The 14,350-nt window shown below is 38.1% G+C and overlaps 6 protein-coding genes and 1 long non-coding RNA gene across 13 annotated transcripts; 2 read left to right on the top strand and 5 right to left on the bottom strand.

Moving 5' to 3' along the window:
- The first annotated feature begins 34 nt into the window (after positions 1-34).
- MTHFR1 (methylenetetrahydrofolate reductase 1) lies at positions 35-3,354 on the top strand. Of its 3 annotated transcripts, NM_115860.4 has the most exons (10): positions 35-636; positions 729-811; positions 906-1,079; positions 1,301-1,474; positions 1,575-1,675; positions 1,782-1,893; positions 2,125-2,205; positions 2,301-2,478; positions 2,690-3,024; positions 3,117-3,354. In NM_115860.4, the coding sequence occupies exons 1-10, from the start codon at positions 174-176 to the stop codon at positions 3,192-3,194; spliced, it is 1,779 nt and encodes a 592-aa protein (NP_191556.1). In that variant the 5' UTR covers positions 35-173; the 3' UTR covers positions 3,195-3,354. The 3 variants fall into 3 exon arrangements, with proteins under 3 accessions (NP_191556.1, NP_850723.1, NP_850724.1); NM_180392.1 differs by having other exon boundaries at positions 92-636; positions 2,125-2,478; NM_180393.1 differs by lacking the exon at positions 2,301-2,478 and having other exon boundaries at positions 92-636; positions 2,825-3,024.
- Positions 1,056-1,321, bottom strand: AT3G09305. Its single transcript, NR_141525.1, has one exon. It is a non-coding gene; the product is annotated as an other RNA (long non-coding RNA).
- Positions 3,115-4,512, bottom strand: AT3G59980 (Nucleic acid-binding, OB-fold-like protein). Its single transcript, NM_115861.3, has 3 exons — positions 3,971-4,512; positions 3,633-3,839; positions 3,115-3,542 (listed from the first exon to the last, which is right to left on the bottom strand). Exons 1-3 carry the CDS (start codon positions 4,439-4,441, stop codon positions 3,399-3,401), a joined length of 822 nt encoding a protein of 273 aa, NP_191557.1. The 5' UTR covers positions 4,442-4,512; the 3' UTR covers positions 3,115-3,398.
- Positions 4,513-4,575: 63 nt separating this feature from the next.
- MAP2B (methionine aminopeptidase 2B) lies at positions 4,576-7,825 on the bottom strand. Of its 4 annotated transcripts, none has more exons than NM_001203210.1 (12): positions 7,536-7,825; positions 7,257-7,440; positions 6,978-7,020; positions 6,784-6,891; positions 6,449-6,548; positions 6,225-6,370; positions 6,036-6,127; positions 5,861-5,955; positions 5,551-5,647; positions 5,310-5,453; positions 4,997-5,214; positions 4,576-4,902 (listed from the first exon to the last, which is right to left on the bottom strand). In NM_001203210.1, the coding sequence occupies exons 2-12, from the start codon at positions 7,420-7,422 to the stop codon at positions 4,792-4,794; spliced, it is 1,320 nt and encodes a 439-aa protein (NP_001190139.1). In that variant the 5' UTR covers positions 7,423-7,440; positions 7,536-7,825; the 3' UTR covers positions 4,576-4,791. The 4 variants fall into 4 exon arrangements, with proteins under 4 accessions (NP_001190139.1, NP_567089.1, NP_001030898.1 ...); NM_115862.3 differs by having other exon boundaries at positions 4,590-4,902; positions 7,257-7,455; positions 7,536-7,601; NM_001035821.1 differs by having other exon boundaries at positions 4,590-4,902; positions 7,257-7,455; positions 7,558-7,596.
- A 1,860-nt stretch (positions 7,826-9,685) lies between these two features.
- On the top strand, positions 9,686-11,738 carry QWRF6 (QWRF motif protein (DUF566)). 2 transcript variants are annotated; one of them, NM_115863.4, is made up of 6 exons: positions 9,686-10,652; positions 10,742-10,861; positions 10,952-11,068; positions 11,153-11,242; positions 11,336-11,466; positions 11,571-11,738. In NM_115863.4, exons 1-6 carry the CDS (start codon positions 9,801-9,803, stop codon positions 11,587-11,589), a joined length of 1,329 nt encoding a protein of 442 aa, NP_191559.2. In that variant the 5' UTR covers positions 9,686-9,800; the 3' UTR covers positions 11,590-11,738. The 2 variants fall into 2 exon arrangements, with proteins under 2 accessions (NP_191559.2, NP_001118860.1); NM_001125388.1 differs by having other exon boundaries at positions 9,755-10,652; positions 11,336-11,443.
- A 46-nt stretch (positions 11,739-11,784) lies between these two features.
- Positions 11,785-12,472, bottom strand: SK13 (SKP1-like 13). Its single transcript, NM_115864.2, has one exon. The coding sequence runs from the start codon at positions 12,427-12,429 to the stop codon at positions 11,965-11,967; it is 465 nt and encodes a 154-aa protein (NP_567090.1). The 5' UTR covers positions 12,430-12,472; the 3' UTR covers positions 11,785-11,964.
- Positions 12,473-13,500: 1,028 nt separating this feature from the next.
- Positions 13,501-14,247, bottom strand: SK5 (SKP1-like 5). Its single transcript, NM_115865.2, has one exon. The coding sequence runs from the start codon at positions 14,174-14,176 to the stop codon at positions 13,715-13,717; it is 462 nt and encodes a 153-aa protein (NP_567091.1). The 5' UTR covers positions 14,177-14,247; the 3' UTR covers positions 13,501-13,714.
- Between the last annotated feature and the right edge of the window lie 103 nt (positions 14,248-14,350).

The raw sequence follows: 14,350 nt of genomic DNA on the forward strand, positions 1-14,350 counted from the left end.
ACCGGTTACCAGTTACCACCAAAGTTGTTGGATCTCTATCTTCATTTTTAGAGATTAGTATAAATGAGTGAGTAAACAAACCAGAGAGACCAAACTTGCCTCTCCACCACCACTTCCTCTACCTATCTAATTCCGAATCTGGATTTGGATTTGGATCTCATTTCGATTCAACGATGAAGGTGGTTGATAAGATCAAATCCGTGACGGAGCAAGGCCAAACAGCTTTCTCCTTCGAGTTTTTCCCACCGAAGACAGAAGATGGCGTCGAGAATCTCTTTGAACGAATGGATCGATTGGTCTCTTATGGACCTACCTTCTGCGATATCACTTGGGGTGCTGGTGGATCCACAGCTGATCTCACTCTCGAGATTGCTTCTAGGATGCAGAATGTTATCTGCGTCGAGACTATGATGCATCTCACTTGTACCAACATGCCGATTGAGAAGATTGATCACGCGCTTGAGACGATTAGATCTAATGGAATTCAGAATGTGCTTGCTCTTAGAGGAGATCCTCCTCATGGACAAGATAAGTTTGTTCAGGTTGAAGGAGGATTTGCTTGTGCTTTGGATCTGGTGAATCACATTCGTAGCAAGTATGGTGATTACTTTGGAATCACTGTTGCTGGTTATCCTGGTAATCAAAATGCTCCCTTTTAATCAATTTCATTGTTGGTTTCGTTGTTGTGATTTTGATCTCTAATTGGGGATTTGTGTGTTATGAATCAGAGGCTCATCCGGATGTTATTGAAGCTGATGGACTTGCTACTCCTGAATCTTATCAGAGTGATCTTGCTTACTTGAAGAAAAAGGTTCAGATTTGTGTCTTGGTTTTGAATTTTGTGTGTTGAATTGTTTGTGTTGTCTTGATTTGATGGGTTTAGTGGATTGTGGCTTGTGGTACAGGTTGATGCTGGAGCAGATTTGATTGTGACTCAGCTTTTCTATGATACTGATATATTCCTCAAGTTTGTGAATGATTGTCGGCAAATCGGGATTAATTGTCCCATTGTTCCTGGAATTATGCCTATTTCCAACTACAAGGGGTTCTTGCGTATGGCTGGTTTCTGTAAGACCAAGGTATGTTGTGATCTCTTTCATCTGTGTGATGATATGGCTTGCTCTGTAGACACATGTCGTCTTTGTGCTTAAAGGCTTTAAGATGAGATTGAGTTTACTGCATCTATCTAGTTGCTTGGTGATATATATATAGACCCTTGGTGATGATGCCTTATGACTAATGTGTTCAGATATCATTTTTCTTTGATTTATATTCCACTCATGATTCTATTATTGCATAGATACCCGCTGAGCTCACTGCTGCCTTAGAGCCTATTAAGGATAATGACGAGGCTGTTAAAGCCTATGGAATTCACTTTGCAACAGAAATGTGCAAAAAGATTTTGGCCCATGGAATCACTTCCCTTCATCTCTACACATTGAACGTGGACAAATCAGCTATTGGGATATTAATGGTTTTCTTCTCATTTCCTTCTAAATTGGTTTCTGTGTAGTAATATTTAACACATGGTATTGTGTATACCGGAGAACCTAACAGTGGTGCTCAAATTGCAGAACCTTGGTCTGATTGATGAGTCAAAAATTTCTCGTTCTCTACCTTGGAGACGCCCTGCAAATGTTTTCCGTACTAAGGAAGATGTTCGCCCAATTTTCTGGTAACCTGCATTTTGTTTCTCTTGCTCGGAGTATTATTACAGATCTTTAACTTTAAGATATATTTGCGGAGGAATAATACTGTTACTTCATTTTTTATCTTTGCAGGGCAAACCGTCCAAAGAGCTACATATCTAGAACAAAGGGCTGGAATGACTTCCCACATGGACGTTGGGGTGATTCACACAGTGCAGCATACAGTACACTTTCGGATTATCAGGTACGTACCACATATTTATCAGTTTTCTGACATATCGACTTTATATTTTGAAAACTTGAATTCTGAAAGGCTTGTTTTCAGTTTGCCTTCTCAATTTGCTTAAATTGTATTTGCATATTGTTATTTAGCCCTACCATTATCACTTGTAAGAAGCTGCTTGCTTTGCTTGCCATCTCTTCTGCGTTTTTCATTGCCAATGAGTAGTGCTGATATAAATGCATGTGTTGATAGTTTGCGCGCCCAAAAGGACGTGACAAGAAGCTTCAGCAAGAATGGGTCGTCCCACTGAAAAGCATTGAAGATGTTCAAGAGGTAGGCTTTACTTTACGGACACTCGTACAAATTGTTTCGATCTCTTTCCCTCATACTCACTTGCACATTTTCATGTAAAAACTGTCACAAATCAGAAATTCAAAGAGCTCTGCATTGGAAACTTAAAAAGCAGCCCATGGTCTGAATTAGATGGACTCCAGCCAGAGACAAAGATCATAAATGAGCAACTCGGAAAAATCAACTCCAACGGTTTCCTGACCATTAATAGCCAACCATCAGTCAATGCAGCCAAATCCGATTCTCCAGCTATTGGTAAGAAAACTCAAACTTGTGATCACAAAGCATACCATAACGTTCCAAAAAAAAAAATCTTATTTGACTTGTGATTCATCTGTCATTTCTTAAAAACCTATTTAAACCCTCTAGAGCTTCTGTCTTAGCTTATAACATAATGTTTAAATTGCATTGGGAATATCTACTTGGCTTATAACAAAAATGTATAATTGCAATTGATACTTTGCAGGATGGGGTGGTCCTGGTGGTTACGTCTACCAGAAAGCTTATCTGGAGTTCTTCTGTTCAAAGGATAAGTTAGACACACTTGTGGAGAAATCCAAAGCTTTTCCTTCTATCACCTACATGGCCGTGAACAAATCAGAGAATTGGGTATCAAACACCGGTGAGTCCGATGTGAATGCAGTTACTTGGGGAGTGTTCCCAGCTAAGGAGGTTATTCAACCGACGATCGTGGATCCAGCCAGTTTCAAAGTCTGGAAAGACGAAGCGTTTGAGATTTGGTCAAGAAGCTGGGCTAACTTGTACCCAGAAGATGACCCTTCTAGAAAGTTGCTCGAGGAGGTAAAGAATCTTCTTCTTTTTTCTTCTCTTCTTTTCAGTGACCAGATTGGTTTAGCTGTAATGATGATGGTATGATCCAATCGAATATGCAGGTGAAGAACAGCTACTATTTGGTAAGCTTAGTGGACAACAATTACATCAATGGTGATATCTTCTCTGTCTTTGCTTGATCTCCGAGAAAACCACCGGCGAAGAGGAAACATTCGATTTCGAGATTTGTTTTGTACCTTTTAAAGTTATTTTTGATTCGTAATAACCTTACTTTGATGAATCAACAAAAACATCAGTTTGATTGCAATGAAAAAAATCGCCTTAGCGGTTTGTTCTTTCTCTCTTGTGTCAAAACAACATCACAAAATAGCTTTTAACAGAAATCAAGAAATGTTGGCATTTCTTAAAGACTTGGAAGTAACAAGACCAGAAGATGTCCGCATCAAATGCTCCTTAAGCATTGAAACACCAGACGCATCTGTCTTCAAAAGTGGTTGCACCAATTCCCACATCTTCTTCTTTTGAACCTGAAACAACAAAGAAAACACAGAACTTGAATATGCCATGACTTAAGTCTTGCAGTACTGAAATGATTAGTGCTTTGCAGGCTAAATGACCTTATTAGGAGGTGCAGGTTCAGGAAGCTGCTCGAGATCTTCTTCGTTACCAAACCAAACTCTATCTCCAGGAACAGAGCCTTCTGGTGGAACAAGAAGCTCAACATTTTCATGAGCTGCGTCAGATGCAGCTAAAAGCATACCACATGACTTAACCCCTCTCATATTCCTCGGCTTCAGATTAGCCAGCACCACCACTGATGCACCCTGCACAGAACCAAAGTCTCGGAAAATTGAGCCAATGGTCAAAATCTAATGGGGAAAGTTCCGTACGCTTATCACACAAACCGATCCCAGTTCTCAGGATTGGAACTATAGATAGGAACAATGAAGCTAACCTGAAGGAGATCAAGAGGAACATATTTGACGAGACCACTGCAGATGATTCTGGGCTCAGCTTCACCGATGTCGACTTCTTCAACATACAGAGAATCAGCTTCTTCGTGTTGCCAAGCTTTCACAATTCGTCCTACTTTTATATCTAACAGATTCGCCGTCTCCTTCACATTCTCCTCTTCCTTCTGAGATTCGCTCTTCTTCTCCGATTCATCCGCTGAAACCGTCGTGCCGGCATCTGGAGCCGCCGTACAGAAAGTAGCAACTCGAGGCCAAGAGCTTCGATTACGCTGCTGATGGTTATATACGGCGGAGACTCGAAGAGACGAGGAGATTGCCGCTACTGTCCTCCTCGAGGAAGACGACAAGTAACGAGGGAATTCGCGGCGGAGAGGAAGCGATGAGATTTGAACGGCGAGAACTCCAGCCTTCACTTTCAGACCACCGGTAAAAACAGCTATCGTCGCCGCCATGGAAATGCCTCGAGTAGCTCAAAAGTCTATTGGCTAAGATCTCTGTGTGATCCCAGTGTTCTCTCTTCTTTACCATATCTGTATTTATATATCTTTTTATATGATCTTGTCAAATTAGTAGCTTTACCAATTCTCCAAAGCAAGGAGCTTTATCAATCAACTTCTAGTAAGATTGATGAGCAAATTCATGTTCATGGCAAATACATAGTTTTTTTTTAACAGAGGCACTGAAGCTTTTTATAAAAGGATTCAAAGCTTGTGTTAACGACGACAAAAGAAACAAGCAAGTGTACAATCTCGACAACAGTATGAGATAATAAAGGTAAACAGAGCAAAACAGAGGATCTGAATCAGTAGTCGTCTCCCTTGGAGAGAACTTCTTTGCAAGTAGGTCGCAGTAAAATGGTGTGTTCAAACTGTGATACATAGCTTCCTTTCACATCACACAGAGGAGGATACGGCTGAAATAAAACAGAGAGCAAGATTTAAGTGTATTTAGATCTCAGGATAGATCCGAGATAAATGAATCATCATCTAGATTGTGCAAGAAATTACCTGAACAATGCCAGAGTCACAAAGATTCTTTAGAGCCATTAAGTATTTGGTTTCACCAATGCGGTCCAAATAACGTCTGCAGAAGGCGAGAGTCGAGAAATTCTTGTTAATGGTTGCAAGGAGTTGTTTTGCTCTAGGCAACCTCAAGGGGACGTGGCCAGCGTCAAAGTTCTTCATGTAATGGCTACATTCTAGGTCTTCTCTCACATATCCTTTCCCTGCAATACAACAGATACAGAGGATCAAACATTGGTGAATTCCAAAGATGCAGCGGCCTTTTCTTTTAATAGTTCTATGTCCAAGTTTCTTTTACCGGTTGATCCAAATGTTTCGATGGCATAAAACTCGCCCTCTTCCATCTTTGTCTGCTCGCCTCCTTTTACGATAGGAACAGATTTCCCAGCATGTATCTGATAGGGTCCAATGCTGTGACCATTCAAGTTTCGGATACTTTTAACTGCCAAAAGGACATAACATGTTAAGGTTTATTATTATATTAACGTCAAAATGTGACATTGATGTAAGAGCCGTAATCTAGATGTGACATTGGATACCTTGGAAGACCTTTCCGTTGATTTCAACCTCATAAGACTCCATGACCTCCTGAATAGCAGCACCGATATCACAGAGACGGACATCGATCCCAGCTTCCTGAACCAGCCAAAAAAAACCACCAAGGAGGTCAAAAGTAATAACCAAATAGTTCCTAACAAATCAAAGCCTAAATGAAATCAATTTCACACTGAAGAGTTTGGAATTATAAAATTCCATAGAGACGAATAGAACAAAACACTACAACATTGCTCCACCCTACTGGTAGTTGTACATTCATAAAGGACTGCATATTAGCAAATAGGTCCAGACCTTGATACCGGTATACGTAGCTTCACGAGAGGCTGCTAAGAGAGGATCGAACATAGGGTTGAAGGCAACTGTAAATGCACAGTCAATAATATGCCCTGCAAAAAGAAGACATGTTAATTTTATCTGACAATTTGCCTCAATGAAAAACAAAAACAGAAAACAGATACTGCCATACCATCAATATGTGTTCCAAAGTCCAATTTCATAACATCGTCGTACTGAAGTACAGTCTTATCTCCAGAGTTTGGTGTCCAATGAGCAGCGACCCTGAATGTTAAAAAGTCATTAGAGAAACATGACTAAAGAAGAAGAACAAACAATTGTTGATCGAAAGAAATAGTTAAAGGCAGATCTCATAACCAACCAATTCAAAGAGCATCCTGTAGGGAATGCAATACCAGCTTGAAGACCATTCTCTGATATCAACTTACGAACAGTATTCTCTAGGGTCTCACATATATCAGTCATCAACATTCCAGGCTTCACTATGCTTCTGACATATTTACGAACCTGAAAAGGATTGGGCAAAACGTTCTTTCAAGCGGCTGCAGAAAAGAGCCATAAAAAAACTCTAATCAAGAAGCAAACCTGGCGATGAACTTCTGCAGCTCGGCGAACAGAGTTATATATTGGCTTTTCAAAACGCTCCAGCTCTCTCTTCTCTTCAGATGTTGTTCTCCAAAGATTACTAAAAAAACAGAGATCAAGCAGACAAGCACCAAGATCTAAACATGTCGGCACAAAAAGTGTGATAAAGGTAACAACGAAGAGACTTGACACAAAAAAAAAGGACCGAGAATCCAATAGATTCATGAGTTGAGAAGATAAAAGTGGTATGGACTCTTCCACAAAGTCAACTACAACATATGAAAGATTTCCCTAAAAGCTGTCCACAATGGTAAATAGAATGCTATGAAACTTACTCATCCTTATACTCTTGGATTTCACCTTCAGGAAACTCTCCTGATGGGAAGAGCTCAACGACAGGAATTGAAGGTGGATCAGTCTGTTGAGGGAGTTCCTTCTTCTTCCTACAACATAATCACAAAACAATCACTAAAGCAAACACCAAAAGTTTGAAGTCAGAAGAAACAAAAGAAACAAAAGCATCTCTTACTTGCTTTTATTTTTCTTCTTCTTCTTCTTCGTTGAAGTCTCAGCTTCATATATCAAAAACATATGTCTTTATTAATCAACCATTCTCAGAACAAAGAATCAAATCGAGAACTTTGAAATCACCACTATAACATTCCTAAACTCCAAATTTTTCATCATCTACTAATCAGTAACACAAAAAGATCAAATAATTTCTCAATGGGTACATAAATTAAAGACGCAAAGACAAAACCAAGTGATCAATCAGAACACCAAAAAAAGAGCTAATCAATTAATTCACCTTTGCTTCCTTCTTCTCCATCGTTCTCCTCTTGACCATCTTCTGCAATCTCAAGCTTCTTCGAAAGCTCAGATTCCAATTGTTCCTCTTTACCATTAGAGGACTCAGCGCCGCCATTCTCCACCACCGGAGCTACAACAGCAACATCAGGACTTTCGCTCGCCATCTTCAAATCGATTTTCACCTTGATAACAAAGCACTAACCAAAACTCGATGAGAATCGCAGGAAAAAGCTACTCGCACACGAAGAAGAAGTAAACCAGTCTCTCTTTTGTTTACCCTTTACTCTCTCCTCCGATACCTTTGTACGGCAAACCCTTGATAGATTTTTGAGAATTTGCAAAATGAGACAATTAAAACTATATTATTTATGTTAAAACCCCCCGTATAGTGTTTCGTTAATTAATGGGCCTTACCAAAATTTCTTAATGGGTCGGGCTTGGTTTCTTGTAAATATTCTCTAAACGATTGGCGGTGCCTATATCTTATTCTTATGTTAATTTTCTTTTTTGCTTTTGAAGTTTTTGTTAAGTTAACTTTTTACTTATGTTCGCTTTGATTGCCAAGTTGTGGAGATAAGGAAATTATGAATTGTATATATACTAGTAGAAAACCTTGGTAAAATGACACAAGAAAGAAAAAGAAAAAAGAGAAAGAACAAGTTTTGGTGTGGTGAATAATAAGATGATGTTCACTCTTCCAATGATAATCGCATTGGCCGTAGTTTTAGGCATTATGGTTGTGGTAGTTTTCTTGGTTGGTCTTTTTGTTTACAAGGCCAACAAGAAAGCACGAGAGGACGCCCAGTTTGTTGATGTCAGAGGCATCTAAGTTGATTTGCCATTTCACAATTATTTGAATTTTTTCCTTTTGTTAGTTTCTTTCAGATTTTTGGTTTTGTTTCTTTCATATTTAATGATATCCTAAGTAATAGTTATATTTTATCATCATTGTGTTCTGAATTCTATAGATTTTTTTGTTACTCCTCTCAATCATGCACATATTCACATCACGCAACAAAACCAAACCAATCAAGCAAACAAATTAGACTCTCGTGGTTCAACATAAATTAACCAAACCCTTGTTCTTCTTCACAAACAACCCGAACAAACAAAGATCTTCATAAAAAAAACTATCAAACTTGAGAGCCTTTGCCTAAAAAACTTCATCCGACACATAAAACATAAAATATAGTAATCGGATCTAAGCACTAAGAACTTTTTTTTGTTGACTTGAACTTCAATGTTATTTTTTTGTTGCTTATGGTAAATACTCGCTCAATACCAAGACTTAGACTAACTTCTGGACCTTATTGCCTTGCGCCACACGTCAAATAAGATTATCACTCCCACCAGAATCAATTGATCCAACCTTTAAAAAAGTTTTCATTAGATTGTTCATTTTGAACTTGAGATTTTTTGAGAATTTCCAGAATGAGACAATTAGACTATATTAAACCGCCTCATATTTAGCTTGCCTTACCAAAATTTATTTATGGGTCGGGCTTGGTTTCTTGCACATATTCTCTAAATGATTTGCGGCTACCACACGTTTAAAGGATTTATTTGCTATGTTACTGTTATGTTAAATATTCTTTTTTGCTTTTGATTTTTTTGTTAAGTTAACTTTTTAACTTGTGTTCACATTCATTGCCAAGTTGCGGAGATAAGGAAATTACGACTTGTATATATACGAAGAACGGAAGAAGCTTGTTCAAAAGACACAAGAGAAAAAAAGATAGACAATATGGAGTTCGGTCTTTCAATGGTAATCACAACTTCCGTAATGTTAGGAATTGTTATTGTCGCATCTATCTAGCTTTGGTTTTGGATTTTATATACCCGCAATAAAAATGGAGAGGACCCCAATAATGTCACATCGCTATAGACATATAGTTATTTTTTTATTTCATAATTATGTTATTTTTTCGTTTTTTCTTGTGATATTGTAACCCTATGAAATGTTTTCTCAGTTATTTGATCATTGTGTTCTGAAATCTACAGAATTGTTTGTTACTCTTCTCAGTCACATTATCACATCACGCAACAAAACCAAACCAATAAAAAAAAAACAAATTAGTCTTCTTCAAAAACAAAAAAAAACAAAAAAAAAAACTGAGATCTTCAAAATCGTTCAACAAACAGCCTTTTCATTGCCTTCGAAATCTTCACCCGACACATAAAACATAAATATAGTAACCAGTTGCAACAATTTCATCTCTACAAACTCTTTGAAATTCCTGTTCATTGTCTTCAAAGAACGTGTTCAATGTACTATAACAAGTTTCTTAAGAGCTTGGTTTTCTATTACACTAATTGACAAATTAATTAATTTAATAACTATGAAAAAACAAAATTAATGTGGCGTTACAGAGACAAAGAGATTGTGACCAAAAGCCAACGGCTCATTTTCTCAAAAAAAAAAAAACCGTAACGTATCTTCTTCTCCGAGTGTTGGCTTAAATTCAAAAATCCAATTATAATCTCTTGAAGACCGTGACGAATCCTCGTGGCCACTTGAATCTCCGACTATTTCGAAAAAGTTATGGAGGCGAAAACCAGCGGACCTAAGCAAATTCAGCCATCAACACCGGCTCCTCCGCCTTCAACGCGGCGGCCAAGAGTTAGAGAAGTAAGTTCCAGATTCATGTCTCCGGTTACTTCATCCTCTTCCTCCGCCGGAGATCTCCACTCTTTGACTTGTAATTCTCCAAAGCAGCACCACCTTCAACACCACCAGATTCAACGCTCTGTTTCTGCTCAGAGACTTAGACGTCAGTTAAAAATGGCAGACGGAGATGAGAATCGCTCATCAGAGACGGCGGCGCGTAGCCTAGACTCGCCTTTTACACTCTCACAAAGCCGAAAATCATCGAAACCAAGTCACTTGAAGCCGCTCAACGAGAATTCTCACCGGCTCGAAACTCCTACACCAATGGTTCCTCCTCCACCGTCTAGATCACGGCTAAGCCAACAAAGATTACCAACTGCAACGAGACTTCTCCAACTAAGCGGCATATCAGCCTGTTATGAGAAAGAAGGAATCATCAACATTCAGGAGAAACCTAAATCTAACGGCTCAGATCAGTTTCCAACACTTTCTTGTAGAACTCATCTTAAAGTTTTCAACAATCCTGTACCTTCTTCTCTTAATCGATCTGTGAGTTCACCATCTTCAAGCTGTAACGTTCGTGAGAGCAGTTCGTTTTCACGTTTAGGCTTGCCATTGCCTCCAATGGCACCCAAGGTTCCAGCGGATACTAAAAAACAGAGGAAGGTTACAGAGCAATTGGAAGATGTGCATTCTCTGAAACTGCTCCACAATCGTTACCTCCAATGGAGATTTGCAAACGCCAATGCACAAGTGAAGACTCAAACTCATAAAACACAAACTGAGGTTAATTTCTCTGATGGTCTGCTTTTATGGTAAAATCTTTGAACTAAAGGTTCTGTTTATGTTTAATGGTGTTTTGTTTTATCTTGTAGACCATGATCCATTCCTTTGGTTCCAAGATATCAGAATTACATGATTCTGTGCAAAGGAAACGCATAGAGCTTCAACGTTTATTGAAAACTAAAGCTCTTCTCGCGATTACAGAATCTCAAGTAAGCTTAAAGATACTTTAAACTTCCATATTATTGACTCTCACATAAACGTATATGAGACTTATGAGAAAATGTTTCACATTATTTCAGACTCCATGTTTGGAGCAATGGTCTGCTATTGAAGAAGAGTATTCGACTTCGGTGTCACAAACAATCCAAGCTTTTTCCAATGCTTCATTACGGCTTCCACTCGATGGGGATATCATGGTATCTTGTGCTCATGAGTAATATCAACTAGGAAGAATCATCTGCATGTACGTATCAACTAAGAGTTTGCTTGTCAAAAACCAGGTTGATTCTAAACAGTTAGGAGATGGACTTGTGGCTGCTTCAAAGATTGTTGACGGCATTACACAAAATGTTGGAAACTATATGCCAAAGGTTAGTAGAAGAATAGTATCAATGTCAGGGTTTTATTATTTCTATTGAAGATTGACTGTATATCAGAATCCTTGTTGATAATACATTTTGCAGGCAAAGGAGATGGAGAGTTTGTTGTCAGAATTAACAAGAGTGGCTAGAAGTGAAAGATCATTGACAGAAAATTGCGTTGTGGCTCTTCTTAAAACGCAAGCTTCACAAGTACTCAACCTTTCTTTACATAAGTTGAGAATATTTTAAACTTTTATGATCATCGTGCATCCTTTTTTTTTCCTTTGTATAAGAGTTTTAAAAGATCTTTATATATATATATATATATGTTTTGCAGATTGAAGAATGTTCTATGAGAAGTCAACTTATCCAGCAAACAACAAAAGAAGAGTCATCTTCTAAATGAGCACAACTCTTGTTCTACTGAAAGAGATTTATATCGAATGAGTGTAGCATTAAAATCGATTATAGATTATACAGAAATAAAATAAAAAGACTTTTTGACAACATCGTTCTTAAAAATTGCTCAAGCATATAAATCTCCAAAGGAATTAGAAAAGACAATAACGAAGTCACATTGATCAAGAAAACACACATACACACAAGAGAAGAAAGAACAAAAGACACTGTTCAAGAGATCGGAAACAAACTAAAGAAAAAAGAACACGAGACATTGATCTTGATAAAGAAGATCAGAAAGCACACTAACGTCGAAAAAGAAAACTAAAGAATCATTCAAAAGCCCATTGATTCTCCTTACGAATCTCCTCTTCCTCCTCCGGTGTAAAATCGTTCTCGATGCCAAGAAGTGCACGAATCTCGTCTGGTTTCTTGCCAGTGATCATGTCAGCAACAGTTTGGCAACCAAGGTCAAGCAGGTCTTTTATGTTTAGGTAATTCGCAGCCAGCATAACATCAAAGAGAGTCGACGACTGTTCCAGGGCCTTCATGAACTCAGCGTCCCACTTCTTGAGTTCGTCTTTGCTCTCTTCGGTTGGTGAATCAGAAACGACGTGTTTCTTGCAATACTCGATCACCTTCGAGAGGATGACTCCTGTAACGTTTGCGATAGGGACTCCATTGGCGACGCAATCGTCTTCAATCATATGTGCTATCGTCTGTGACTGGACCGCGACTGCTTCTTCGACCTGGAAAGATTCACCATCGGAGCTCAGCAACATAACCATCTTCGACATCGTTTCCTTCTTTTTTCTTTTTGTGGTGGCGATTTTTGTTTACAAGGTTTTCGATGATGGAGAGATATCAAAAGGTGTGTATTTATAGAGAGACCTAATTGTGAGAGTCGGTATAATTCTTGCCTTTTTTCATAATGGATGAAATTACTATTTTAACCTAAAAGGAAAATTCAGTTGAGTAAACCAATCCTAAACCGGGTTTTTGATGGATCTAGTCCCAATTGATCTAATTTCGGTACAAAAAGGAAATCAGATCCGAATCTACGTGTCATAATGAACGGCTCTAATTCAATACAATTGTAACAAGAGTTTAACGAGTGAACCAACAAAAAAGAGGTAAAAAGAAAAAAAAATGGAAACTTTCTAAAACGTTACATGTGTATATTCCATATTTTAAAAAACTCCGAAAGCAAGAAAAATATCTACAAATTTTGTTTATGTCATTCAAAACAAAAGAAAAGAAGAAAAGTAATTATGGTCACGTAAATTTATCATGTGTTCCCTCTTGATATAGCCAAATTTTAATAAATCCAAACCATATCTGCCTCTGTTTAATACCATAATGATTGCATTTTGCACCTCATATCGAATCATCCCATATTTTTTTCTTCATTAAATCCACCAAATTGTTTCTTTAGACTCGAATTTTATATAGTTGTAGGCTTGAGTAGAGGTTATAACCCAAATCAAATTTGATGATAATCTCAAAAGTAGCAAACGTTTACCTTATTCTTAAGAGAAAATGAAAAGAAAACCCCTGCTTTGTCGCAAAGAGAACAAAAACTTTACAGAGTAAAACTTTCACACTATTTTTATTTTTTGATTGTTCAATCTTGACCATTTACATCGGTCTGATTACGATACAAGAATATAAACCAAAATAACCAAGTTGAATATCGAAATTGAAGTGTCATGTACTCTGTTTCGGATTAGAAAACTCAATTACAGTAAGAAAATGAGAAAAAGATTTGACTTCACATATATTCAAGAATTGCTTCAGAAACAAAAGAAAGACTCTTAACAACATCGATCTTAAGATTTGGTTAGCATACCAAAATCCAACAAACGATTCGTCTCTAAAGCAAAGATACAAACATTGGTTGACTTGCACACCAAGAAATCAAAAGAAACACACCGAACAAACAAGAGATAGACGAAGTCTTAGTCATCAATCTACATGAAGCATAAAGAAAACTGAAAACACACACACACTAAAGAAGAAAACGATATAGACGAAGTCACCAGCTACGTAGATTTGCATCAACAACTTTGATGATCCGCTCTCTCATTGAAAAGCCCATTGATTCTCCTCACGAATCTTAGCTACTTCCTCTGCTGTTAGATCGTTCTCGATGTTGAAGTGCGCGCGAATCTCATCTGGAGTTTTCCCTGAGAGCAAATCAGCCTGGAGCAAATCCGAGACAGTTTTACATGTGAGATCAAGAAGGCTTTGAATATTGAGATAATTCGCAGCCATCATAACATCAAAGAGAATGGTTGTTTCGATCGTCTTCATGAAATCAGCGTCCCACTCCTTGAGATCTTCTTCTTCTTTGCTCTTGACGTGCTTCTCGCAATAATCGATCACAATCTTGAGAATCTTGCTTGTGACGTTTCGAAGCGGTATTACATCAGTGGCGCAGCCGTCCTCAACCATATGGTTTATCGCGATTGATTTGCGTGCCACGTCTTCGTCGATCTCGAACGATTTACCATCGGAGCTCTTCAACATGATCTTCGTCGACATTGTTATGGAGCGATTTTTCTCTGGAAAGCAAGGTTGATGAAACAAGATTGAAGAAGAATTTAGAGAGCGATTTGAAGAAAAATGATGTAACGAACTTATGAATCTATGCGTCTGTGTATTTATAAGCTCCAACTGTCAGAGTCGGTGGGATCAACATTTTCAGTGGAGTAAACC

The sequence above is a fragment of the Arabidopsis thaliana genome, chromosome 3 (assembly GCF_000001735.4).
Source record: "Arabidopsis thaliana chromosome 3, partial sequence".
Classification (NCBI taxonomy): domain Eukaryota; kingdom Viridiplantae; phylum Streptophyta; class Magnoliopsida; order Brassicales; family Brassicaceae; genus Arabidopsis; species Arabidopsis thaliana.

Coding starts and splice junctions, on each gene's coding strand:
- MAP2B (NM_001203210.1), bottom strand. CDS start 7,422: ATGGCGAGCGAAAGTCCTGATGTTGCTGTTGTAGCTCCGGTGGTGGAG. Junction 6,128..6,224: donor ACAGGATGCTCTTTGAATTG/GTTGGTTATGAG, acceptor TTTAACATTCAG/GGTCGCTGCTCATTGGACAC. Junction 5,956..6,035: donor CTTTGGAACACATATTGATG/GTATGGCAGTAT, acceptor TTCTTTTTGCAG/GGCATATTATTGACTGTGCA.
- AT3G59980 (NM_115861.3), bottom strand. CDS start 4,441: ATGGCGGCGACGATAGCTGTTTTTACCGGTGGTCTGAAAGTGAAGGCT. Junction 3,840..3,970: donor TTCCTCTTGATCTCCTTCAG/GTTAGCTTCATT, acceptor GGTTCTGTGCAG/GGTGCATCAGTGGTGGTGCT. Junction 3,543..3,632: donor AACCTGCACCTCCTAATAAG/GTCATTTAGCCT, acceptor TTGTTGTTTCAG/GTTCAAAAGAAGAAGATGTG.
- MTHFR1 (NM_115860.4), top strand. CDS start 174: ATGAAGGTGGTTGATAAGATCAAATCCGTGACGGAGCAAGGCCAAACA. Junction 637..728: donor CACTGTTGCTGGTTATCCTG/GTAATCAAAATG, acceptor GTTATGAATCAG/AGGCTCATCCGGATGTTATT. Junction 1,894..2,124: donor GTACACTTTCGGATTATCAG/GTACGTACCACA, acceptor ATGTGTTGATAG/TTTGCGCGCCCAAAAGGACG.
- SK5 (NM_115865.2), bottom strand. CDS start 14,176: ATGTCGACGAAGATCATGTTGAAGAGCTCCGATGGTAAATCGTTCGAG.
- QWRF6 (NM_001125388.1), top strand. CDS start 9,801: ATGGAGGCGAAAACCAGCGGACCTAAGCAAATTCAGCCATCAACACCG. Junction 11,069..11,152: donor CACTCGATGGGGATATCATG/GTATCTTGTGCT, acceptor GTCAAAAACCAG/GTTGATTCTAAACAGTTAGG. Junction 11,243..11,335: donor TTGGAAACTATATGCCAAAG/GTTAGTAGAAGA, acceptor TACATTTTGCAG/GCAAAGGAGATGGAGAGTTT.
- SK13 (NM_115864.2), bottom strand. CDS start 12,429: ATGTCGAAGATGGTTATGTTGCTGAGCTCCGATGGTGAATCTTTCCAG.